This window comes from Antechinus flavipes, chromosome 2, assembly GCF_016432865.1.
Source record: "Antechinus flavipes isolate AdamAnt ecotype Samford, QLD, Australia chromosome 2, AdamAnt_v2, whole genome shotgun sequence".
In the NCBI taxonomy this organism is placed as follows: domain Eukaryota; kingdom Metazoa; phylum Chordata; class Mammalia; order Dasyuromorphia; family Dasyuridae; genus Antechinus; species Antechinus flavipes.
This window is the reverse complement of record NC_067399.1, coordinates 611,808,857-611,835,209: the sequence shown is the minus strand read 5'-3', so window position 1 is coordinate 611,835,209 and position 26,353 is coordinate 611,808,857. Positions and strand designations below refer to the sequence as shown.

The window sequence follows — 26,353 nt, the reverse complement described above, 5'->3', positions numbered from 1 at the left end:
AGTACATCGAGAGGAATCTTGGCTTTTTGAACGGAGTATGGACCTTGGGACTAAAAAAAAACCTGGCTTCAAATTCCATCCCAGACACTAAGTAGCTGTGTGACCCAGGACAAGAGCTTAAGTAACCCTCTTTGAGCTTCATATTCCCCTCTGTAAAGTAAGAATAATAATAAGAATAGCACTTTCTTTATAAAGTTGTTGAGACACTCAAATGGGATAATGTATATAAAGATTTTTTCCAGTTCTAAAGAGCTAAATAAATGTGAACTTTTAATAATCATCTTATACTGGACCCTTTGAAAAATGCAAAGAATGGTCCTCATTCTGTGCAATGGAGTTCTCCACATGAAATAGACATTGGACTGCTATTTTACATTCTTTCCAATATCTCCCGTCTAAAGTAATAATGTTTCTTCATTTTTGAATGTCTCAAAACTCTTGTAGTAACTCCCTTATGATGCTCTGTTAACAGAGAGCTTCCTCTGCAGAAAGGAGATATTGTTTACATTTATAAGCAGATTGATCAGAACTGGTATGAAGGAGAACATCATGGCCGCGTGGGGATCTTTCCACGGACGTACATAGAGGTATTTCCCCTATTTCCCCTTTGTGAGATAAAATACTCATTCTGAAAACAATTTTTCTTGACAGTCTGCATTGTGGATCTCCCCTCCCTCCATTCTTCCTTGTTTTTCCTGGTTTTTCTTTCTTTTCTCTCAGCTTCTTCCACCAGCAGAGAAGGCGCAACCCAAAAAGATGGCACCAATACAAGTTTTGGAATATGGAGATGCTGTGGCTAAGTTTAACTTCAATGGAGACACCCAAGTGGAGATGTCCTTCAGAAAGGTAAGGCAGTCCTTCCCCAGGAGGTACTTTAGGCTTTCTTGGGTAATGCTGTGTCAGTGAGGAAATTAGAATTGCTCTTCTGGACAAGGCTAGCAGAGACCTTTGGAGCTTCCTAAACACAATATATTTGTGTAGATTGAGTTATAGAATGAGTATTTCTCAAAGTTCAGAAAACCTTGAGATAAACTCTAGCATAGTGGCAGGGCCATTATTTAAAATTAATGTCATATTTTGGGGGCTTGGGATCGTAGATAACCCTTAGTAGAGCTTGTTTATTTGTAAACTCTTCTTTTTCAAGGAATTCAACCTCCTTTTTAAAAATTGCTATCTTTCATTTTTACAAATTCATTTCTTCTACTTCCTGTACATAGCAAACCATCCTCTGTAACAAAGAAGGAGAAAAACAGTTGAGCAAAATTATATAACACATCGACCATATGACAGTATATGTAATGTTTCACATGCCTAGTCCCCCCACCTCTGCAAATAATAAAAGACATCAAAAGCTAGCATTTATCTAACTCTGTAAGTTTGCAAAGTGCTTTATATGCGTTAGCTCATTTGGTCCGCATAACAATGCTGTGACATGGCTGCTATTATTGTCATCCCCATTTTACAAATGAGGAGACTGAGGCTGAAAGGTTGAGTCTCACAGCTAATAAATATCTGAGGAAAGATCTGAATTTATGAGTTCCCTGACCCCCAAGTCCAGAACTCTATCCACTCTATCACCTACCGACCTAAGAGAGGGAGCTGTATTTTCTTATCTTAGGACCAAACCTTCCTACTTTCATTCCAATAGGTCCTACCAATCTGGAAAGGTTATGAGTGTAGACCTGATGACAGATTGGATGCCTACAGTGCAAGGACTACTTCATCTAAGTTCATAAGTGATCATTTCCACAGATTTTGGCCACCAGAGAAGGGTTTAAAAAGATAGACTAGACATCTCTCTTCTTCCACGTAGCCTTGGGTTTGAGATCAACACTCCCTTAATTGGGGACTGTTTTGTTTTTCTCTAGAAGGGAGACCGCTATCTGAGCCTGAGAGACAGAATAGATGTCTGTGGGAGGGGGTCTTGCTACGGACTGGTCCGTCCTAAACGTCAGTGAAATTTTGAGACTAGAACTTAATATTATTGTTTGTTCCCAGGGAGAGAGGATCACGCTAATTCGACAGGTTGATGAGAACTGGTATGAAGGGCGAATCTGTGGGACTACTCGACAAGGCATCTTTCCCATCACATATGTGGAGGTGATCAAGCGACCACTGTTGAAAAACCCAGTAGATTACATCGATCTGCCGTTCTCTTCTCCAAACCGCAGTACAACTGCTTCTCCCCAGGTATCTACACTTCTCCTGATCAGTTTCTGCATTTTGCAGGACAAGACTTCCATTATGGTTCACACAATTACCTTGGGACTAGTCTCTGAGTGCTATCAGCAAGTTTGTCTGTAGAAATTCATTGTGAACCATGGTGGTTTTTGTTTAATTTTATGCATGATTATTCTTTTTCAAGTCCTCTCCAAAAAGCTTTAAAATTGCCAGGAGAAAGGGGATGGTTTCCTTGTGAATGAATACCCAGGATTGCCCAGATAGGGGTTGAGAGAAATCTTGGAGAGTTTTAAGGGGTTGGCAAGAGACAGATCAGTAGGCTGAATCAGTATAGCTCATTCGTATTCCACATAAAAGCTTGGGTCACCTTTCCGTTCAACACTGTCACAGATATCATTCTCAAACGTGGCTTCTTTTCTTATAGGCCTGAGTGAGTTTAGTTGGAGGAATAACATCTATGAAGAATTCTCTGAGATCTATTATAGGGATAATTTTTATTTTTTTAGGAATTTAGAGAAGCTCTACTTAGCCAGCTTTGTCTCTATGGAAGAGAAATTCAGTGTCTGGGATTATCTTGAATCTCTGCTTCCTGATCATACTAATTCACTCGGAATACAAACTGTGATATTCCAAATCAGAATTATAACTTATGACTTTGAGTCCAAAAAAGGTTAAGAGTCAGACTGAGAGTTAGTGAAATTTACTATAACTATAAATCACTGTCATGAATTAGATTATAATGTATATATTAAACAGATGAGAGAAGGGACTTTTAAAAGGATACAGGGTATCTGAATTATCTGAGAAGGATATTCTTGCTTTTATTCTCATTTCCTCAGATATGCTTTAAAAGCCTTCCCTCACTCGTGAACTTACTGATAAGCTCAAGGGAGTAATTCAGATTGGTCTTCACAGAGGGGCCCCTGCCACCTCCTGCTTGGTTGGAAAGTCTTTTAAGAAGCTTTGTAATCATTCATGTGATTCTGTGAGATTCTACTATTGTATAAACTTCAGTGAGAAACTCTTAGAGGATAAGAAGACTATTCAAATAACCCTCTGGAATATTCATTTAGGACTCTCTCTATTAGGGGAAATAAAAATCCAATAATAAATAAATGATATTAACAATATTAATATCATACATGTCCATGGTGCTTCAAAGTTTACAAATCACTTTGCATACATTTATTCATTTGATGCTGACAACCAATGTATGAGGTAGGCTAAGCAAGTATTATTATCCCCAATGAACAGATAAGGAAAATGAGTCTCAAAGAAGGCTCACAATCACATGGCCAATAAGTGGCAGAACTAAAATCGAGCCCATGTTTTCTTAAATTCAGTATCATTTCCATCATATCTCTCTCCCCAAGAATGTACCAAAACAAAGATAGAACTCCTTTATGGATATGGAGGCTCAGGTGAGAAGTTTTGAGATATCCTTTAAAATAGTGGGTTGATAAAGGTCAAGTTCCTTAGAATTCAGCTCTTTGATCTTAAAATTCTAGATCATTGACCTATTACAATAAGGTAGAAAATCACATTGTTATACTAATCTCAGAGTTTCATTTACAGAAGTGAATTTTGAATGGGAAAGAGGTTTTCACTATGCTATTGAAACTGTCTCCAAACTAAGGGAGTAGAATTATGAGTTTTTACACTGGTCTTAAGAATATTTTCCTATATCCCATAGTATTTCTCCTTAACCACTCTAATGCTTTAATCACTCTAATCCATCCCTAACACATACATATAGGTGGACATTAGTCATGACATTTCTTTTACGATTATACACCAGGGCAAGTATTGCAGTCCCTTTGTCTTTATCTTATCCATGCTTTCTCCAGATAGCGTTTCCTTTTTGGAAAATGGTGTGAGTTCTGATTGTCTTTCCATTTCATTTCTCTCTCTTTTTTTAAAAACTCTTAGGAATTATTTAGGGTTTTTTTATGTTCTAAAATCTGATACCTTTTTTCTTTTGTTTTGCTTATTTCTTCCTTTCTCTTTCTCTTTCTCTTTTTGTTTCCTCTTAAGTTTCCAAGTCGTGGCAAGTGCCACTCCCCAGCACCCCAATCTCTGCCTTATTCACGTCAGGTGTTGTCTCCTGAGATGCAGGCCATCACCTCTGAGTGGATCTCCCTGACTGTAGGGGTTCCAGGCAGAAGTACTCCAGCTGTGACCCCACCATTGCCCCCTCTGCCAGAAACCTCTCTTTATAACACTGAATACTTTACTTCCTCAGCCATGGCCAGTCCCACCCTTTCAGTAAGCCTTCCCCATTCTAGTATCTCTGATCGCTCTAGTCCAAGCCTTTGGGTTTCTCCGTTCCCTCCTAACCCTCACAGACCATCTTCCACCATTCATAACGTCAGTACTAGCCTTCAGTCGAATGAAGAGAATATTATGTCCTCACCATCCCCCGGGGTCAAATGGGATACCTTCTCCCAGCCGCCGCTCGGGAACTCCAATAGTGTTATCTCTGAGCTTAGCGATGCCATTAGCAATCAAGCCAAGTTCCAGCAGTGGCAAGAAGAAAACAGACAGTGTTCCAGGAAGCCTCATCAAGAGGCCAGTGAGCACTGTCCCGATGGATCCAGGATCTCTAAGAAGAGCTGCTTGAAGCCATCCGACCTGGTCAAATGTATGAGTCCAGAACAGAGACTCTGTGATAACACCCTTGGGGAAAGTCACTCCTGCCAACATCTTCTCAGCCCTTCTCACAGAAATGAGTCTGGGCAAAGAGATACCAGTGCAGGGGCCAAGCACGCTGATCCGAAAGAGAATCAGAATGGTGTGAGACAGGTAGGCCAGCAGCATGGTTTTGTGTGGTGTGGAAACCTGAACTTACCATTTGTCCACATGTGGCCGTCCTGCCTGTCTCTCAGATTTGGAAGGGTGGGATATACAGCAAGGGGAGAGTGAGCATCCAGCTACTTCTTTGCATTGAGAGCCCCCAGCCAAGAAGGGTAGTCCTGTGCCCCAGCATGATTGGATTTTAGGGCATGAGAGTGGTGTGAGTTGGAGAGTGCTTTATGTTTTTGTCTCTGGTGAGTCTTTCAGGAGATGGAACCTTCTCCTATATGGTGCTCTTTAAACATAATAGGAAAGGCCAAGAGGAAAGCTTTCTCTCTGTTTGTGTGGCTGTGCATTTGTGCTGAGAAGCAAAACACAAGAGGAGGTCTTCCTCGATATAGCTCAGCCCTGTGTCTAATTAATGGTGCTGAAGACACTAGTTATTTCTTTTAGTTTGAAAATATATAGATACTTTGTTTATATAACTCCATAATAGTTGATGGACGGGTAAGTGGGGAAAAAGGGGACTGGATTCAAATCCTCCCTCTGCTTTTTCATGCTTGTGCAATTATGGACAAGTTACTTGATTTCTTAACGACTCATTATGGTTGTGGTTTGCCTGTTTCAGTCTGTGTCTGATACTTTGTGACACCATTTGGGCAGAAATACTAGGATGTTTTACAATTTCCTTCTGCCGACCCATTTTACAGATGAGGAAGCTGGAGCAATCCAGGTTAAGTGACTTGCCCAGGATCACACAGCTAGGAAGTGTCTGAGGCTGGATTTGAACTAAGGAACATGTTTTGCTGACTCCCGGTCCAGTGCTCTGTGCACTATGGCGCCCCCTGGCTGCCCCGGAATCTCAGTCTCCTCAACTATAATCCTCCCTCTACTATCCCTTCCTGACTGTTACATTTCCTTTGCTGGGTGTCCCTACAGGAGGCACTTCCTCCACCAAGGACTCCCGGCTCCCTGCCCCCCAGCGCTAGAATTGAGATCCCGGCCTAGGAAAGTTAATAGCGGTGTGATCTGGGCAAGTCACTTAAACTGCTCTTTTCACTCATCTAGGGGGTGGGGATAATACTAACCCGGACCCTGGCTGGCTTTAGCGTGGGTAAGGGAGAAGTGGTCTGGAGAACCCCTGATGTCCGTGTTGGGGCCGAGGGGAGCCCTGCCAGGCAGGGGCTGGCCTCAGGATCTCTGCTTGGACAGCTGGTACCCCTTCCCATCTCATCATCCCAGCCCAAGCGCACTCGGAGGCAGCCCCGCCAGAGCTTTGGACTGATGAGACGTTCTGGGCTAGAAGGATCTAGAGGAAATGAACGACTTTTTCTGAATCCTCCCTTTAATCTCCCCACTGGGGGATTTAGAGCATTGTCCAGAGCCGATGGAAAGCTCTCTGGAGGAAGCCCCCTCCGAGCCAAACCACTGGAGCCCTGAGAAATCCCTGGGACAAGCAGTAGTCTTTCCAGCTCAAAATTAGGACCCATCATCGGGCAAACGTTAGACCATGATAAGCTCAGACAGGTGTAGAAGCGCACCTGCATTAAGTAGATTCTGATGTGTCCTTAGTGAGTTGAATCTAAGTGTAAGAGATAGAACATCCAGGAGGCTACCCCGGCTATCTGGGAACAGCCTGCTCCTAGCTAGCTTGCTCCTCTGCCCTGCCACTTTCTGCTCTGTAAAGCAGTTCTTCAGTTTTGTGTGAGAATCATGGACACTTCTTGCAGTCCGGTGAAAATATGGGCCCCTTCTCAGAATAACACTTTTAAATGTATGAAATAAAATGCATGGGACTTTAAGGGAAATCGATTCTGTGGAAAGACTCTAGCTATCATTTTTTTTTTTAAGTTCAAACTCCAGGTTAAGAATCTTAGGCACCCTTAAGGGTACCATGTCAGGATACACTGGATCACCATAGATCCTGATTCGAGATGCACTTTAAGAACTATTCTTGAAAATAGATTTTTCTCTACTCATTTCCTAATTCAGTTCAATAAATCATTAAGTTCTTGTATCAATTAATCATCTATCAATCATTAATTAAGGCACTGTCCTAGGCAATGGAAAATGAAAACATTCAGAAAGAGCCTTTGAAGAGAAAAAGCATTTGAGATGAATATCAAAGGGGTGCCAAGAAGTAGGATGTTTTAGGCATGAGTTCTGCATGTGCAAAGGCATGGAAGCTGGAAATGGAATACCAAATACAGGGAGCTGTATTTTGGCTGCATAACATTTGTCAAGAGCAACAACATGTAATCAGCCTGGAAAGATAGAATGAAGCCAGATTGTGATGGCTTTTCATTGTTCTAGACATTTTCTAACTATACGTAACAATAAACTCTTCTAGGGATGAGCTAGAATCTAGAACAATGGCAATTAACTTCTTTCAAAATAACTTTTCTTGCCTTTGTGGTGCACTTAAGAGCACTCAAAGCTCAAATCCAAAAGACCTTCAGTGGAAATGACCCATAAATTTTACTGTTCAGATTCTAGGACATAAGTGACCCAGGACCAAAACTAGGGCAGGGCAACTGGAAATTGTTTTGGGACCCTGAAATTTATAGGATGCAAAATATTTTAATAATGTTTTTTTAAATATGCAATTTGAAATGTATATATATATGTACATAATAGCATATGCACTCCTTTGATAACATAAATAGCAGAATATACAATTTAAAATTTAGTTACATATATATATGATAGCATATACACTTCTTTAATAACACAAACAGTGAAGATTAACACTAAATTAGCAAGAATAATTTATACTAGGAAGTTAACAAAGAGTGGACTCTCTACTACCCAGCCCAGTCCCATTTTCATCTGCTTTCCCCAGCAGTGTCCTTCTTGGTAGCTGCCTTGAAATATTCTAACATCTCAGTCTCTTTCACCATGTCATGGGCTTGGGATCTTCCTATGTTATTCTCACATCACAGGTTGCAAATTGATTTTGGTTGTCTGCCTAAGGCACCAAAATTGTTAGTTATGGTTCACTCTCCCCTTTTGTTCTCTCACAGTTTATGCAACAATCAAATCTTTAACTCAACCTCTTTTTTCAATAGAGCTAAAACAAGCCATTTTGCTTTAAATTGAATATTTGTGACGTCAATGGAACTCTTTTAGTCTGGCAAGTCATAGGCAAGGAAAGGAAAAAAGTCCCTAAAATTCTACTCCTTTACTCATTCATTTCTTTGACAAAACTTATTGAACCATGAGTCTTTGACTCATTCATAGAAAAGTTTGCTGCAGTGGGTAAAGCAGGGAGGTAACTTGGAGCCTTCACTTTAGTCCTACCTCAGATACTTTTTAGGTGTGTAGCTCTAGACAAATCACTCAAACTCTTTGAGCCTCAAATTGTTCATCTGGAAGATGGGAATAATAATAACACACACCTCACAGGATCATTGCTAACTGGCTGAATGAATGGATGAATACACAGGTATTTAAGTGCTTATTATGTACCATGCACTATGCAAAGTTTTAGGATTGTTCAGTTATATCCAACAATTTGTGGCCCTATGGATCATAGTATACCAAAACTCCATGAGGTTTTCTTGGCAAAGACACTAAAGTGGTTGGACATTTCCTTCCCCAGTGGATTAATGCAAACAGGTTAAGTGCCTTGCCCAGGGTCATATAGCTAGTAAGTGTCTGAGGCTGGGTTTGAATTTCAGGTGTTGGAAGCCCAGTGTTCTGTCCACTGAGTCACCTCGCTGCCTCAAAAAAATGGTGGGTACACAAAAACAGAAATGAAGACAGCCCTTATATTCCAGGAACTCCCATTCTAATGGGGAGGAAACAAACTGGGGAGTCTTTTGGAAAGGTACCAGGATGCTAAGTGGAGCCAGAAGAAAGTAGCCTGATCATACCTTGTCAGGGAGCAATGGCAGAGTTGATTTAGTTATGTCTCTAAAACTAGAAAGGGACAGTGGTAAGGGTGACAAATGAGATCATGTATGATAGGACTTTGCAAATCTCATAATCCCTAAATCAATGTGAGATGTTATAATAATTATTACTATATTCCTATAAGCCATTTTGACATTTAAGAATCAGATTTTCATCCTGTACATATTGAAACAAACCCAAAATTCCTCCCTCCCCCCAGCATACTGTCTTCATACAGAGCTACACAAGTATATGGGCAATTTTTCAACAAGGCTTTTGACTCAGCTTCCTTAATTAGCTTGATTTTGTTTATTTGTTTTGGGGAGAAAATAGGGGTTAAGTGACTTGGTCAGTGACACAGGGCTTATAAGCTGGATCTGAACTCAGATGCTAGTACTCTATCCACTCTATCACCTAGGCTCCCTCTCTAATTAGCTTGGTAAATTAGTTATATGATGTTTAAATTACATTTCTTTTTGTTTTGAGATCTATATTTTCCCTTCACAACAGATCTAGTTCTTCCAAGAAGATAGTAATAGATGGAAAGAATGTCAAGAAGATGTGGGTTATACTTCTGGTTCGTGCACTAATTTATATGACTTGTACAAGATTTTTTCTCTTTTTGAGCCTCAGTTTCCTCACTTGTGAAAAAATTTCTAAAGCCCTTTCTAGCTCTAATGTTCTATTAACTAGAAACAATGTCTGTGATTAAGAGGGAACAAGAAATCTCATCTTGCAGTTGGGAAGGAGAGGTGGAGTATATTATAGACTGCCAAGGTAGGGGGTATATGTCTCTCTGAAGGGAAGTTTTGATTACTCAACTTTTGCATCAGCTCAAAAAAGTAATATAGCATGTTAGAACAAGCAAATGAGTTCTTGGAAAGAATTAAGGAGCCATTCTGGCTGCAAAAGGGAGAGGAATAAATTAATTAGGAAGTTAAAGAAAAGGGCAGCCTTGGAAACAGTCACATCATCATCATCCAATGACCACCTAGCTTCCATTGAATGTAAGGCACTGTGCAATTACAGAACGTTAGTCAGACTCATAGCTTCCACTCTTTAGGAGTCTCTATAAGCAAGACAAAACAAATAAACACAGAAAGAACATGAGAGGAAAAAAGAAATAGAAGGCACTTAGGATTCTAAAGGAAGGAAGGAGGGAAGCCAGCAAAACAAAGAGCATTAATCTCCAGAAAGCCAGCTTCTGTAAGCTTCGGGGAATCTTTAGCCAGGGGCCTGAGGGAAGGAAGTTTAAGCAGTGAAAGAATCCAGAAAAACTGGATATTCTTCAAAGAAACAAACCTCTTTCTGGGCTTAAGAAGGGTAGGAAATCAGCAAGTGAATTGACTGAACAAAAAACTCAACAGAGACTGTATAAATAAGAATCCCCCCATCTTTGGAAGCAAGGTTATCCCACAAAAAGATGAGTTTCAATGAACAGTGCATGCACTGAAGTGTGAAATTGGGAAAAGAGAAGAGAACAATAGGATGCAAATTGGGAGCAAAGGCACATGGGAAAATATCATTAAACCACAAATAACAGAAGAAAACATTTTCCTCTCACCCAGTGGGAATGATGAATAGATGACACACAAAAGTATGAAGTATTTAGAATACTTTTGTTGGAGTTTTCACATTAAAAAGAAAAAAGTCTAAGTATTTTAAAGCAAAGAGGATGGGAGACTAAAAATGTTCTCTCTCAAACCATGTGTTCTGTGAGGACAAGGACTGAATTTTATCCTCTCTCTCCCAACCCTATATTTATCTAGCCTAGGAATTTGCACATAGATTTTTAATTTAATTTAATTAATTTAAATGGAATTTAAATAAATTTAAAACTGGCATGCATTTATGAAGAATGCCTATTATATTAGACATAGTACTGGATGCTAAAGATACAAAGACATGAAAAACAGCTCCTACCCTTAAAAACTTTACCCTCTGAAAGCAATGTAACATTTATAAAGATGGACAAATATAAGATAATTTTAGGAACAAGATTATACAAATAAGAGCAATCAGGAAAGGCTCACTGTTGGAGTTGGTTTCCAATTCAGTCACTGCAGGAAAGAAAGGACTCTATTAAATGCAGAGGAGCCTGAATTCCTAGAGTACAGGAAAACCTGGTCAAATGTATCAAAGTGGAACATGGCATGTTGAGACCAGGGGACAATATATCAACCAGTTTGACTGGAATGTAGAGTACATAAAAGGAATGATTGTGAAATATTGGGAAAGATATTCTAGAGCCAGTAATGAAGGGCTTTCTGTGTTAAACTGAGGAGTTTATAGTTTTTCCTAAGGGCAATAAAGAGCTTCTTTGAGAGCTAGGAGTTTCAGGTGCTTTGTTTGGCACCTGTTTGAGGCATAGATTGCAGAGGAACTATTAGGAATCCAATTGAGAGGCCAATGCAATAGAATGGCAAGAGGTAATAAAGGCCAGAATTGGGTGGGGACCTTAGAAGAGGCAAGTATGAGAGCTGTCATGGTAATATAATTGGGCAACCAATTGGATAGAGTGAGTGAGGAAGATGGCGGAGTTGCAGATATTACAAATCTAGGTGACTGAAGGAAAATAATAGAAATAGTCCGGTTGAATGAATCATAGATTAAAATATGATGAATTACAGGCAATTAAGCGTTATTTTTCCTCTTAGCTTAAGAGGGATTCCAGGGTTTAAAATGGAAAATTCTATAGGTTGAGATTATAAGCAAATGCAGCAAGATAGTCAGTGATTTGACCTTTACCATCCTAAGAACAGATAGATTCTGGCCAAGGACTTTAGGTCCTTTTTAGAGCAGTTTCAGCTTTAGAATAGTGAAGAATAAATTAATTAAGTAGTTGAAGGAAAGCAAAGTCTTAGAAAGAGTCACTTTGTCATCATCCAGTAACCATTGAGTTGTTTAGAACTCAAGCTAATCTATAGAGTTTTTCACTTGTTAGCAGGAGTTCTAAGAAAACTTATGACTGAGAATGGTATAGAAGCTTACTATTTATGTGATGCAAGCAAGTCATTTCCCTTCTGGGTCTGTTTCTTCACATTTAAAATGAGGTGCTTGAATAAATTCACCTGTAGTGTCTCTTTAAGCTTATGATCCTCTACTTCAATGGTCCATGAAGATTCTCAGAAGGGACAGGGCTGAGTCTTTGTTCCAATTCATATTGACGTGAATCCAGAGAGATCTAGTTAGAACTAGATCAGACTTGAGATTACAATTAATTACCAAGCACCACCTCATTGCAGTCAGTCTAGAGATCTTAAAGCCTAGGGCTCCTGAAACTTTTTCCACTCAAGACCCTTTTTCACCTAAAAATTTTTTATACAACCCGAGGTATATAGTATATAAAATAGGTATATAAACCAAATATTTACTAATTACAAATCATAATTTCACAACTCCCATATGAGAACCCACAATTTAAGAAACTTTGAGATACCCCAATTCACTCTTTTTTAACAGATGAACAAACTGAGATCCAGAGAGGAGAAATTATTAGGAGGAATGTATGTTTAGAAGGCTTAAGGGCAAAGGACATTTAGAGGGAAGAAGAGAGAAACTGGGAGATTCAGAGAGGAAAAGAAATCTAAAGAGGAAGGACAGGGTGATCCCCAAGCAAAAAAAGAATGCTGTTTCTAGAGTAATTCTAAAGCCAAGGAGAAGGCAAGTTTCAAAGTTTCTCTTTCATGCCTTCTCATGACTCTCTGCTGTTTGCATTGTATTTTTTGGCTTTGAGTCATTGGAACACATCCAGAAATATGTAGAATAGAAAGCATGCTCATCAGGCTTGGAGCACCCTATTGGGGCACCAAGGGGAGGAGGAATGAGCAGCCTTTTAACGAACATGATCAAATTTCAAAATGACCTTGGTAACTTGAAGAAGTCATCAGAAGTAGAGAGAACAAAGTACATTAAACACTAGTGCAGGGTAGTTTACATGGGTGGGAGGGGAAGGAAATATTCATATCTCACAGGAGTTTCTGTGCAAAAAAAAAAAAATCTGGTAATAATAATAATAACTAACACTTATATAGTACTTTAAGGTTTGCAGAATATTTTGCAAATATCTCATTTGAACCTCACCACTACTCTAGGAGGTAAGTGTTATTATTATTCCCATTTTACAGACGAGGAAACTGAGCCATATAGAGGTTAAGTCCCTTGCCCAGGATCACACAGCTAATGAGTTTTGGAGGCTAGATTTGAATTTCCTGATACTTAGTCTGGGGCTCTATCCATTTCACCATCTCACAGATTTATTCTTAGACATGGAGGTCATCATGATTTTCTATACAGATAATGGTGCACCATCTTGTAGAGCAGTGGAACCATATGTAAAGAGAGTAGCCCAGACACATGGTAGGAGTCCTCAGACATTGGGTTAAAGACAGTAGAACTGAGTGAAGGAAGCAGTTGCCCCAGTAAAGAAGCTAGCATAGGTCTCTTCACAGATCTATGAAGGCATAAGAGTGGTCTTGAGACGCCCAACGAGCACAAGGCAGGGATTTCTTGAGTGGGAGCTAAGGGCATTATAGAGACTGTGTGTCTGAATCCCTAACTAAGGTGGAGCATTGTCCTCCCTGGAAGGTTGGTATTATTGCAACAATGCTAATCAGATGAGGAACTAACCCCTTCTTTGGTTTTACATGCATTTTAATAAAACCTAATGATACCTTATATTTGTGTACGACACCAGATCCTGTGGCCATGAGCAAATGCTCTAAGCAACTCTCTAAGTCTTCATGTTACAGAGGAGGTGCCAACTTGCAATGGTAGAGGAAATTTCCTCTTCTGGGAGTTCCTCATACAGTGAAATCTCAGATCTCACTCTTAGTCCCACAGGACACTTAGTACTTTCATGTACATTACTTTATTTGATCCTGATAGAAATTCTATGAGAAAGGCAGGATGGATATTACCTTATTACGTGACAAACTTGAAGCTCCAAATGGTTCTTGTTCAAGATATCTGCTGCTTCTACTAGAATTCTCATCTCTTGACTCCTGCTCAGTACATTACATTCCATCACATTAATGAAGATAATTATGCTGATAGTGATACTAATCAGTTATGGGCACCAGTTGACTGAGACTGCCCTACTGAGTGAATCTTAATTACTTTCTTTTTCTCTTTCTTTTTTGCTGAGGCAATTGGGGTAAATGACTTACCCAGGATCACACAGCTAAGCAGTAAATGTTAAGTGTCTGAGGTCAGATTTGAACTCAGGTCCTCCTAACTTCAGGACTGGTATTCTATCCACTGGGCAACCTAGCTGCCCCTTAATTATTTCTTAATTGCAGAGTTAGGATTTGTTTTTAACTATTTAAAATTTTTTTCAATGAATAAAAATCCATTTGTTCTCTCTCCCATCCCCCCATTGAAAAAAAATCATAAATTACAAAGTTGACTTGTTTCATGTTGCTTAAACTAGGCATCAGAATTGCTAGTTACATTTCTGCTATCCAAGACTCATTAGTAATAGAACACGATGCTTGCTTACCTCACCTATACTTCCTTAGTGGTTTCTTTAATTGTCATTTATTTTTAATTTTAGGCTTGTGCAATCTATGCATTATGTCTTTGTATCATTGTTATTTGCATGTATGTCATAAACTTAACTGCTCTATAAATTGGAGTGACCAGTGTCTACTCTAAAATTTACATTTCTCTTGATCTTAGTATTCTGCATATAATGGGTACTTAATGAATGTTTGTTGAAATGAGTAAAAGTGTCAAATAAAATGTGATAAATTGCTTTTACTGGATATAGTAGTGGCAAGAAATGAAGGAGGACTGTGGTCAATTCTAAAATTTTGGCAGTGATATTGTTGGTACAATGTTCTCTGATGAAGATAATAATGTTCCCTTAGTGAGATTTCCTTATTGGATGTTCCATATATCACTAAACATTTCTGTTTTCTGTTTTGTGAGGTTATAACTCCATGTTGCCCTTTCATGGAACCTTATTTCTCTGTGTCTATCTTTCCTCGCTCTTTTTCCTTTTGCATAGAAGTGACATTCAAAGTTAAGCCCCAGACATGGAGAAAGGATCAGTTCAGCCTCCACAGAAGGGCATTCAACTTTTAAGCCAACTTGAACAGTCTACCCATGTATCTTCATGAAGACATAAGTCTTATTATTTAAGCATATGATCACTCCAGATCAAGAGCCTCCCAATGTCTTTACTTCTTATGCACAATTGGAGAGACAGAAAGAGAGACAGATAGACAGGCAGAGATAAAAATGGGAGAGATTCCCTTTGATTGTTAGGTAGCCACAATTGACCACCAGGATAATAATACATCATTGATTTGACCATCACTGGAAAGAGTTTCAGAGAGTAGGAAGCTTTCTATCCTGAGGTTCTTAAAGCCATTGACAAACTGTTTTTGAGAACAGTTTAAACATCCATGTGCTTGAAGGCAAGGTCTTAAACCAAATGAGTCCTTGGGCTCTCTCATAATTTTGTGTTTCTGATATAAAAATGAATCTCCTGTTTAGCCTAGAAGTCTCTAACTGCATGTATCTGGTTTGCTATATAAGGGAATAGGGTGGAATGGAAATGTTTTGTAGCAAAGTCTACACATATATCACCAAATGTAGACAGAGCACCTTTGGTTGTCTAAATGTGCTTGTGATAGAGTTTGAATAAAAATATCCAAGAACCAGACATGGGTAGGTAAAAAAAGCTTAATTCGATTGATATACAATTATGTAGTCACTTTGAAGCTTTGTACTATGTCAAGAATACCCTGGAATCAGTCCTTTAACAGACATACCATGCTTCCTGTTTTTGTTTGCTTTGTCTTGGGGATCTGTGCGTGCTTTGTTGTCAGCAATAGTGGTTTTGTTATCGTTTGGGTTTTGTTCTACTTTGTTTCCATGGAGTAAAGATGAGTGTTTTCCCATTGGAAGACTTGGGTTCAAATCTATACTCTTCTGTTGCTTACCTCTCTGATCTTCCACAAATTATTTAATCTTCCTAGGTCTAATTTTTCTCATCTGTAAAGCAAGGGTTTTTGGGGTGGGGAGGATGGAACAATGGATGAGAGGACCTGTAAATTTCCCATCAACTCAAAAATTCTGACCATATGTTCCTCAAATTAAAGTCTGAAATCACTCTCTAAAGGGCACAAAGAGAATTAATTCTTTAAAAACAAAATCGTAGAACACAAGATTTTCAGGTTTAGAGTAGAAGTTTGCTGGAGTTTTAAGTATATCAGAACCTGGTTTGTCTCCTTGCTTTAACTATCATAACTATCTCACAGTTGCCATGAAGCCCAAATTGGGGGGGAAATGTATGCAAAGTGCTTGTAAACTTTAAAGCCTTCTATAAATATCAGTATTTAGTATTTTTACTGGTTTAATTAACTTTTAGCAAATAATTCCAAACCCATTTTCAATGGCTTTGCCATACTACTCCGGTATCCCCTCACTGAGTCATTCGTTCAAAATCTAAAAACAGACACATTTTTCTTATTGACCATTGAGTAAGACTTCCTAGAAACTCAGATGAAATCTTTTTAGAAAGAAAAAAATGTTTTGGATAATCTTCCTAGAATATAGTACTACCACCCTTTTATGTATCATGGGTTAATATATAAAATACTGAATTTGTATTCAAGAAGATGTGGATTTGAATCTTGAATAACTACTTTTATAATCTTGGCCAAATTGTTTTGCCTTTTTGATCCTTATTTTCTTTCATTGTAAAATGGTAGAGGTTATGGATTGAGGGGAAATTGTCCTAGATCATTTCTGAGATACCTTCCAGCTCTAAAAGTTATGATCTAAGCTCCATTTTTAGTCAGTGTAATATTTATGACTAACACTTCTATTAATGATGTCATTGTGCTCTCCTAGGGCTTGAATGAAAGAATGTTTCACAGAGTGCAAATAGACACAAAGTATGTCTAAAGCCATGCTATAACAAGATATGTTGTTATAACATTTTCAAATGTATATAAAAATGGAAACATTTGGGGACAGATCCTCTTATTGAATGTTCCAGATATTACTCAAAGTTTCTATAAAAGTCGCCCTCTCCTTATTTTTTAAAAAAGATATAAAATAGCACCCTCTTCCCCAAAGGAGAGACAAATGATAAGAGAGAGGATCCCCACTTTGTTTCTCTATTCCTCCCCATGTACCAATCCCTGAGTGAGTGGCCACGTGGCCATTAGCAAGACAGGTTAAACCCAATCCTTCCATCTCCGTTCTCTCAGTCTTGTAGGGCAATGTTGTTCACTCATGGTATCCACAGCTGTTTCTCCCGTTTTCCATTCCATCGCCTAGTTGCTTGCTTCCTAACTCTTCCAACCATTGCTTTGTGTTTCTGCAACAACAGCTGGTGGTGTGTGCAGTGTCCAGTCCATGACCATGGGCCCTCATGGTCTTCTGAATGGGATGGGGTTTGTTTGGTCTGTGTGTTTCTGCACCGTGCTCTTTATTTTGAATTCTGACCAATATGACATCTGCTAAAAATGTCTCCCTTATAATTTGCTTGGTGATCACAGCTTTCACATCATTCATTGAGCACAGGACCAGATCTCACAGAGTCTGAAAAGAGCTACGTGGTAAGACTGCCTGTTGAATAAGATTGTAGCTTGTTTAAAGAGAATACTCATTCTATCAAGTGATGGCTTGTCAGCCTGTAAAGCTACTAGCTACAGGAATGATAGTACTGTGGTTTTTTAAAAAATGCAGGTTTTAGGTTTGCAAAAACAAAAGAGAGGAACTTAGCTGCAATAACGTGGTCACTATATGTAAGAGTGGGATTGGATTAAATTTTCTAGTGCATGACTGGGTATCTCTCCTCACCTCCCCCTCCTGAAGTTATCCTGTTTATAACAGCTACTCCCTGCTTACAGATTCTGCTGCTGCTTCTGCTGCTTATTTGAATGTTTATACTAAATCCACCCTTTTTCTGTATCTCACCTGTTTTTCCATGCTTACACCTGGATCCCTCCTGCTCTTCACTTCTGGATATGTTATTGCCTGGATCTTCAACTCTGTTATTTTCCTGGACTTCATCTGGAATGTCACATCTCTTCCTATCTCTCTCTCTTTTTTTCCCCTTGTTGACCATTTTATGGGGGTTGCTGGATTTCGTGGGGCCACCTCACAGGAAGCAGTTTGCAATGAGATCATAAACATTGCCGAAAAGTCTGTTCATTACTGCAGTACTGTTTCTCATCCTCTTGACTTTCGTCACAAGGTGTCTCCTACTGACAATAAATCATCTCTCATCATTTCTCAGCAACCTCAAGCCCAGCAGCGCAGAACCACCTCTGACAGAAGTCAGAACCTACAGGATTTGTAAGTCACTTAAGCTCTCTATATCATTACTATATCTGGATGATATTATAAGAACTGGCTTCCTTATATACCTACAAGACCCTATTATTGAGAGAAAGAGAGAGAGAGAGAAAAAGAAAGAGAGAGAGACAGAGAGAAACAGAAACACAAAGAGAGATAAGAGACAGAGAGACAAAGAAAGAGTGAGAGAAAATAAAGATGAAGAATGAAAAAAAAAAAAAAAGATAAATTAGCCAGTCTATGTGGGATCAACAGCTACAGGGATATTTCTGAGAATTTTGAATAAAGTAACTCCATTTCTAAAAGATGAGAAGTTGTCCTGTATCCTAACTTCATAACCCATAGGCAGAGAGGAACAGAGGATACATTTCTAGAGTAAGGCACTTATTTTTTATCTTTCTTCTGGTCCCAAGACAAAGTTGGTCAGGACTTCTTAAGCTTTTTTCCACTTGAGACCCTTTTCATCCAAGAAATTTTTATGTGATCCTGGGTATATAATTATACAAATTAAATATTTAGCGATAATAAATCATAATTTCAATTACAAGACCCCATGTGGGATCTCAAACAACAGTTTGAAAAGCTGAGCTCTAAGGCAATATTGTTGGGAAAGAGTTATAATGAAAGTCACAGATCAGGAAATTTCTTTAATTTAGAATTTTCCATGGCATCTTGGCTAGAGACTGCTCCCCCCACCCCCATAATTAGAATGGCAACATATAAACAGATTGCTTGGCATAGTAACTTACCTTATAAATAACCACATATTTTATATATAGGGATTTATGTTGTAAAACAAAGTAAAATGGCATAGTAGATAAAGAATTGACCATGGAGCAAATAATTCTTGGGTTCAAATCCCATTTTTAATTTCTGGTGACTAGATGACTCTAGGGGAATTTTTGAACCTCTTAGAGAGCCAAACAACTCCTAAGACTGTAAGTGGTGGAGCGAGTGTTGATCTGTATTGATCAAAAGAATTTCTTTATGGGGTGTTCTTTGTACTAATGAAATTACATGTCACTGCTCCTGCCTCTTTATTGCATTTTTTTCTTTCCTCTCTTCTACACAGAAAAAACAAATTTACAAAACAATACATTAATTCACAGTTTATCTGCAACTACCTGGAGGTCATAGAGCCAAGAACATAGATAGTCCAAACATTTTTGAGCTTATCTTTCTACCTAAGTGAGACCATTAAAAAAAAAATGAGACAAAATTTTAGGAGCCTGGACTTCAATATAGCAAATTTATTTGAAGATAACCACAGAACAATTTTCCCTATATTAACTGATAGATACCTGATTTCTCTCAGAGCAGGGCTTTCCTGGAGATATTTCCTGAAACAGCTCTCCATGACCTCAGAGTCTCTTATCACTTGTCAAAAAAGGACATACCACCCCCTGCAGCTGGCAAAACAACTGTGAATGCAAAGATACCAGGGAAACACATAGATTATGCAGTTTACTTCCCTATTGATAATAGTGAAACAGTAAAAACTAGCAAATCATTTTTTTTAACTAGGATAGTTTTTGAAAGGACCTTCATCTTTGAGTCATCTCAGTGAGGTTCAAGTCACAAGGTATATTTTAATCTCTTTTTCTTTTAGATATAGCTACCAAGCATTATATAGCTATAAACCACAGAATGATGATGAGTTGGAACTCCGAGATGGAGATATTGTGGATGTCTTGGAAAAATGTGATGATGGTTGGTTTGTTGGTAAGTAAATTTATCATCTTTTATTCTCTATTTCATAGAATCTTAGAGATAAGAACCCTAGACATTATCTTATTCACCCCATGCATAAATATTCTTTGGAGAATCTATAATTATTAAACAACTAGAACTTACTTGAACACATCCAGTGATAGAAAATTCATCACTTCCCAAGGCAACCAGTAGGGCAGATCTTTCTTATGTTGAAATTGGTCCTAAATAGGCTTCCTGTAACTTATACTCACTGGTTTTAGTTCTGCCTCCTATAGCCACCTGATATAAATTTAATCCTTTTTTCTATGTGGTTACTCTTCAAATATTTGAAGATAGTTGCCATGACCCAGGGAAGTCTACCTTTCCACAGGATAAAACAATGGCTTCAACCATTTGCTATATGAGATAGGTTTATATGGCCATTTTCTTCTGGATAAGGTCTGGCTTAGCCATGTCCTTTTTTGTTTGTTTTTCTTTCTTTCTTTCTTTCTTTTTTTTTTTTTTTGAGGGAATCAGGGTTAAGTTACTCGCTCAGGATCACACAGCTTAAAGGCTAAGACCATATTTGAACTCAGGTCCTCTTGACTCCAGAGTTAGTGCTATATCCACTGTACCATCTAGTTACTACAATACTCTGTCCTTAAAACATGGCATGCAGAACTGAACACAGTGGCCATGAGTTATCTCAGCAAATATCACTTCTCCAATTCCAAATAAAAGATTTATTGACCTTTTGTTCATTTTCATTTCTTTTCAACAAACTTCCACTATTCACCATATTAGTTACTGTGTTACAAATAACAGCACAAGAAGTATTGGCCTGGTGAAAATCCACACATACTCCTCGAATCGCAAACACATTATCATTTATTCCTGATCACTAATAGATTTAATTAAAGCAAACGCCTTAGTTTAAACAAACTTATGATTAGTTTTTGTAAAGAAATGCAGACTAGAACCTAAAGCTAACTAATTTGTTGCCTGGCACTATTTTTTTGTGCTATATATATATATATATATATATATACATATACACACACACACATACACACACACACACACACACACAGATATATATAAGTGCTTTGACCTATAGATGTATGAGTGCAATGTCCAAAAATGCTTATTGCATTTTTTTAGCTATAATACATTAAATATGCTTTTAAATAAACTGGTATAGTTTAAAACTGCACCAAGTCCTTTGGGACATGCTATATATCTTGAGAGAATCAAAAATTTTTAATTGGAAGTCAATCATTAAGCCACTAAGTAGGTTGAGGCCTTTCCTGTGCTTGAATATAAAATAGGATTTAGCAATATTTTCTCCATAAAGATTCATTAAGGAAAAATTCAACTATTTTTTAAATTCCTTTAAGATAAGCAATGCTTGAAAATGTCATTTCTCATGTTTTCACCCACAATTCCTAGAGGTTTTCCCCTTCTCCAAAAACTCTAGATTCAAGAAAAATTTGAAACAATGTTGGGACAAAAGTTCTTGAATCTCTGAGACATTTTCAAGGAAATGGTCTGTCCAGCCCCTCTCAATCACATATGTAGGGGACCTTTTTATATACCTAAGACAATCTCTGAAGCTGGAATTAGTCAGAGGAGCACTTTTACTCAGAAGCATAAAAAATATCCATTCCCAATCCCAGAGGAAAGGGAAGCAATTCAGATCCAAAATGGAGGTAACTCCATGAGCTAGACCTTTTATGGCATATGGAAGTGATGACTAGGAATCAAGACTAATCAATAGAAGACTAGAGGAAGCAATTCTGGGCTTAACATTTCTCAGAGTGATTTATTGCCTTTCTGTGAGGAAGGGTATTGAGTTAATGGGTTTTAAAATGGTACTTTTATTAGGATGATACTCTTGGCTATTTAAAATCTAAAAGAAGGGGTCCTATGATTTGTAATAGGAAGGATATGGAAATAAGAGTCAAATCTGAAGTCAAGTTACTATTAGGAAAAAAGTGACTTAGTTTTCATACCTATAAAGTGGGAATGATTATGCATATACTACCTGCATTATAGGGTTAGTGTATAGCTCAAATGATATCATGAATGTGAAAAGACCTTACAAACTCTAGAAATTTACATTGTGATTTTGTTGTGTATTTGAAAGTTTCGTGTATAATCATCTTTTTTATTGTACTATGTTATGGAAATGCTTTTTTATTCCATAAAATTAAAACAAAACTATATAAATATCAGGAAGTATTGGCATTTATGTGTGAAAGGGATAAAGCACCATCTTTGGAATCAAGAAGACGAGGTGTCTAAATTCCACATCTGCTGCTTAACTAGCAACAAGATTACTCTAGTCCTGTCTCAGCTGTACTGGCATTAATTAAACTGAGCTAGGAACTCTTCCCAGAATTTACAAAACCAAACAACCTGCCCCTCCCAAAGCAAGAAAGTCCTAACTCCTCACTCACATTCTTATTTTCTGTTTGTTTGTTTGTTTGTTTGTTTATAGGTACTTCCAGAAGAACAAGACAGTTTGGTACTTTTCCAGGCAACTATGTAAAACCTTTATATTTATAAGAAGCCTGAGAACCTGTGATTGTTTTTTACTGGTGGATGAAACAGAACACAAAGCAATCTCTTTATCTCAATGTTGAATCAATAAGTCGGTTAGTGCAAGAATGAAGTAAGAAGTCTTAGAGTGACTTGGGGAAGTGTTGGGTTTAAAGTGTGAGCCTCCTAGGGCTTTGGCTCATTAACAGGCTTCAGCAAATGTTTTTTGAATGAATGAATGTATGTGTGTACGAATGAGCTATGACCCAGTTGTTTGCTGGGTAACTAGAAGCAAGCCAGACTTCAAGTTTACATAACTGCCTTGTTAAGCCCTACTAGTCCTCCTTCTCACCCTCCTGTGGTGAGTTGACATGGAACTGAAGGAAAGAAGCAAGTAGCCCCTCATCCTCTGTGTTTGGAGGACAATTCAGTTCTAGCCCAGTCCTGGGAGTGTTGATCTAAATTGTGGGAACTTGAGGAATTCAATAGATCTGATCAGAGAAGACTCAAGAAAGCCAGATTTGATCCAGTTGTTTGGGGAGGGAGGGTCCAATCGTTATTAGGTTTGGGAAACTGGTTTGATCAGAAACTGCTAAACTTCCCCCAACCTATGGCCTCTCTAATCGCCACAGAGCAGGTTTAGAAGGCTGGCCATTTGAATGCTCCCAAACTCATCAGACCGGACTTTCCAGGGCTACTCTGGACTACAGTGATATTCTTAGGCTGCCCCAACTTGGATCCACACTCTTGGGACTTCAGTGGTAAGGGGAGGGGTAGTGGAAATAAGGTACCATTTGATGTGGGACTCTACTCTTTCACCCCCATCAGCACCATATATCCCAGTATTCTGACAATAAAGCATGTTACATTTGCTTGTGAGAGTTGGAGGAAGTAGACCAGAGGAACAAGTTGGATTTGCATCTGGTTAATGTAAAGTTGATCTATAGCTTTTTGGGAGAACATGCAACCAGTCACTATCCATATATACATACACATGTGTATATATTCTTGGAATTTTTACTAGGTTACCTTCAGAGAGACCAAGTTTTAATTTGTTTCCTGACCATCACCAATGTTTCCAGCCACACCATATGTCAATCACTAAAATGTGCAAGAATGTCTTAGAGAAAGCAAAGAATTGCATTTAAAGGAAACTTTCAGTTATTTTAATCTAAGTACATCAATCAAAAATCACATGGGTTAGACTTGTTCTCAGAGCAGAGAGAGTAGTTGCCTTTAACTTGTACCCTCTGCCTGGACCAGAGTTTCTAGTCCCTCTGCATGAATAGGAGGAGTTAATTCCTCAGAGCCAGAATCAGGAAGGGAGTCATCCAATCGCTACATTTGTACCAGGCGGCCAATGACTGTGGATGCATAAATGAGGGCTAACAGAAATACTTTTGTACAAGGGGTTCAGCCTTGGAAGTAGAGTAACATCTGCTTGAGTTTGCCCATCTGGACCTCCAGGTACAGGTGGGTTCTGGTATTGAAGCAGTTGCAGCAGTGAATGTAAATAGAGTAAGCTTCAGCTCTCTGGATATATACAGTCACTTCTTCATTACACTAGCCCTCTGTGTACCCTGTTGCTCCACAGTTTTGTTTTTTGCCCCATATCCTCAGACAGAAAGTGTCCAGGGTAAAATAGGGAGGAGATAAATATTACCCATTTTGTACCCTATTCCATACCTCAGTGATGACTTCTCACCCGCCAGGGCCCTACTACACCTCCTCTATCTTTCACCTTAACAGAACCTGTTCTCAGGAATGAATCTGACGAACTTATTCCCAATGACATATAAAAGACCAATCTATTGCCCCTTCCAAGAAAATTTGCACTTTCAGAAGGCACAAAACCTTAATCAAAGGAATGAAGCTCTCATGGGGAAACCAGAATTGGTAGGGGAGAAATTATTGGGCAAGGGGAGCCCTTTTGATGCCTCAGAAGTCATACCACATGGGCAGCCACTGCCACCAGATAGTAGGACTACTTTTTTTTGGCATCTTGCTCTCTGCAGGGAATTTAGTAAAAGGATATGTATGTACATGTGCATAAGCACCCGCATGTCCATTCATTTCAGCACTATGACGTTAGAATTCACTTTGAAGTAGAAGTCTTGCATTGAATAACTATTTTCCTGCTCTGTTTTGGATGCAGACTGTTACTGATAAAATATTAGACCATAGCTTTTAAGGGGGGATGGATGCTTCTCCATTAGATAGCTAACTTCAAACACCTCTAGGAATACAGCTAGAGAATCAAACCAATTTATAAAGCTACATTTTACACATAATGCCAGTGACATATATTTGTACATCTCTGAAACCTCCAGTTTAACTCCCATATTTTCCCATATGTTTAATAATAAGGAAAAAAAAATCCAAAAATTTGCATCAAATTTCTGCTTCCTATATATCACAGAACAAGTAGCCAAAATTTCTTGTGGCTACTTTGTCTTGAGACATTTAGGAATATAAAATACTTATTTTTATGCTTACAATGTTTATACAGGTTTATTAACAGCAAGTACACCTAATTGATAGCATGACTTGCAATACATTTTGATATCTTCCCCATGCTTGGGGTCTAAAACCAATATCAACTAAAAAACACTTATCTTTTGCAGTCTCTCTGGGATCAGTTAAAAAAAAAAAAAAAAGAAATCACATCCTCAAGAAGTGGGACTGTACATATGTATATTTGTATAGACCATGTACTTACCTTGTATAGAAAAAATAATTTTAACAATTTGAATGAAAGGAAGACAGTAAGGAAGTCATTAAAGTTTTTTTTTTGCATTTTTATTTAAATGAAGGAATTCCAAGTTAACCCCTATGAATTTTTTTTTTTTAGCACAAGAAGACACTTGTAAAATGTTACAGCTTTTAAATCATCATTATGGGGGGAAGGGCAATAACTCTGATCCTCATTTATGAATTTAAAATTTTTTTCCTTTGCAGTCTTGTTTCCCCCGCAGTAATATTTAGTCCTGTTGCTAAACTAGATTAATATGCAAATTATATCATGAAAGAAAAAATAACTGACTTTCTATGTAACCAGTTAATTTAAAGGATTGCCACTGAAACAACACACAGAGAGCATGTACTATACAGACACAGATCTTGTGTTCATTTATTTTTCTTTATTGCAGTGGACTATGGTTTATTTGATAATAAATAGACGTGTTGAATTACTGCTACATTTCCTGTACAGACTATTTAATAAACCTTATTCCAATTTGCGTGGTACACTTTTGTTCTTACTTCTTATGGTTTTTCTCTTCCCCTTCATTGCTGATCTCCTTGTTCTTACTTCTTATGGTTTTTCTCTTCCCCTTCATTGCTGATCTCCTGAGATAGATGCTAGCTATTCTAGCTTCTTAAATCCTATTCTAATTTTAATTCCTTATAACTGGGTTTCTGCTCATGTCACTTTAGTGACATGTGACTTAGCACAGTTCCTGGCACATAGTAAGTGCTTAATGAATGCTGTTTGTTGGCTTATTTTGTCTCCAAGATTACCATTGATCAATTCTTAATGCAATCTGGTGAGCTTTTCTAAAGCCTCATCCATCTCAACTTCTTTAGGGTATATGATATCTAGACCATCTATTTCTAGATAAATACACCAGCCAATCACAATATGTAATTTATGACTAACAGAAGTATATTATAAAGAAGTTCATCTTCTTCCTTGCTTTTTATAATGATGCATTTTATTGTTGTTGTTTTTGTTTTCTTTCTGCTTCTCTAACCATCTTTTCTATTTCTGGGTTTGTTCCTACTCTCTCTTCTCAATCCCTTACCTATGGATTTTCCCCAGGATTCTGTCTCTACCTCTGTTCCTTTCTCTCTCTATTCTTTATCTGGACTATGCTTCTGTGATCAAAAAGATCAAGCAAATTTGAAGCACTCTTATCAAGAGTAACTGAAACAA

The 26,353-nt window shown here is 38.1% G+C and overlaps 1 protein-coding gene across 50 annotated transcripts in view; it reads left to right on the top strand.

The window, feature by feature from the left end:
- SORBS1 (sorbin and SH3 domain containing 1) overlaps positions 1–25,665 on the top strand; it is a 350,893-nt gene extending 325,228 nt beyond the window's left edge. For 21 of the 50 annotated variants that reach the window (XM_051981698.1, XM_051981697.1, XM_051981708.1 and 18 more), the window contains 8 exons: positions 473–587; positions 721–846; positions 1,999–2,190; positions 4,216–4,983; positions 17,385–17,444; positions 17,996–18,186; positions 19,796–19,908; positions 22,379–25,665. In XM_051981698.1, coding sequence (XP_051837658.1) covers positions 473–587; positions 721–846; positions 1,999–2,190; positions 4,216–4,983; positions 17,385–17,444; positions 17,996–18,186; positions 19,796–19,908; positions 22,379–22,446 — 1,633 coding nt within the window. In that variant the 3' untranslated portion in view covers positions 22,447–25,665. The remainder of the gene's footprint in view (positions 1–472; positions 588–720; positions 847–1,998; positions 2,191–4,215; positions 4,984–17,384; positions 17,445–17,995; positions 18,187–19,795; positions 19,909–22,378) is intronic. The other 29 variants (XM_051981726.1, XM_051981748.1, XM_051981746.1 and 26 more) reach the window with 6 other exon arrangements.
- The last annotated feature ends 688 nt before the right edge of the window (positions 25,666–26,353 follow it).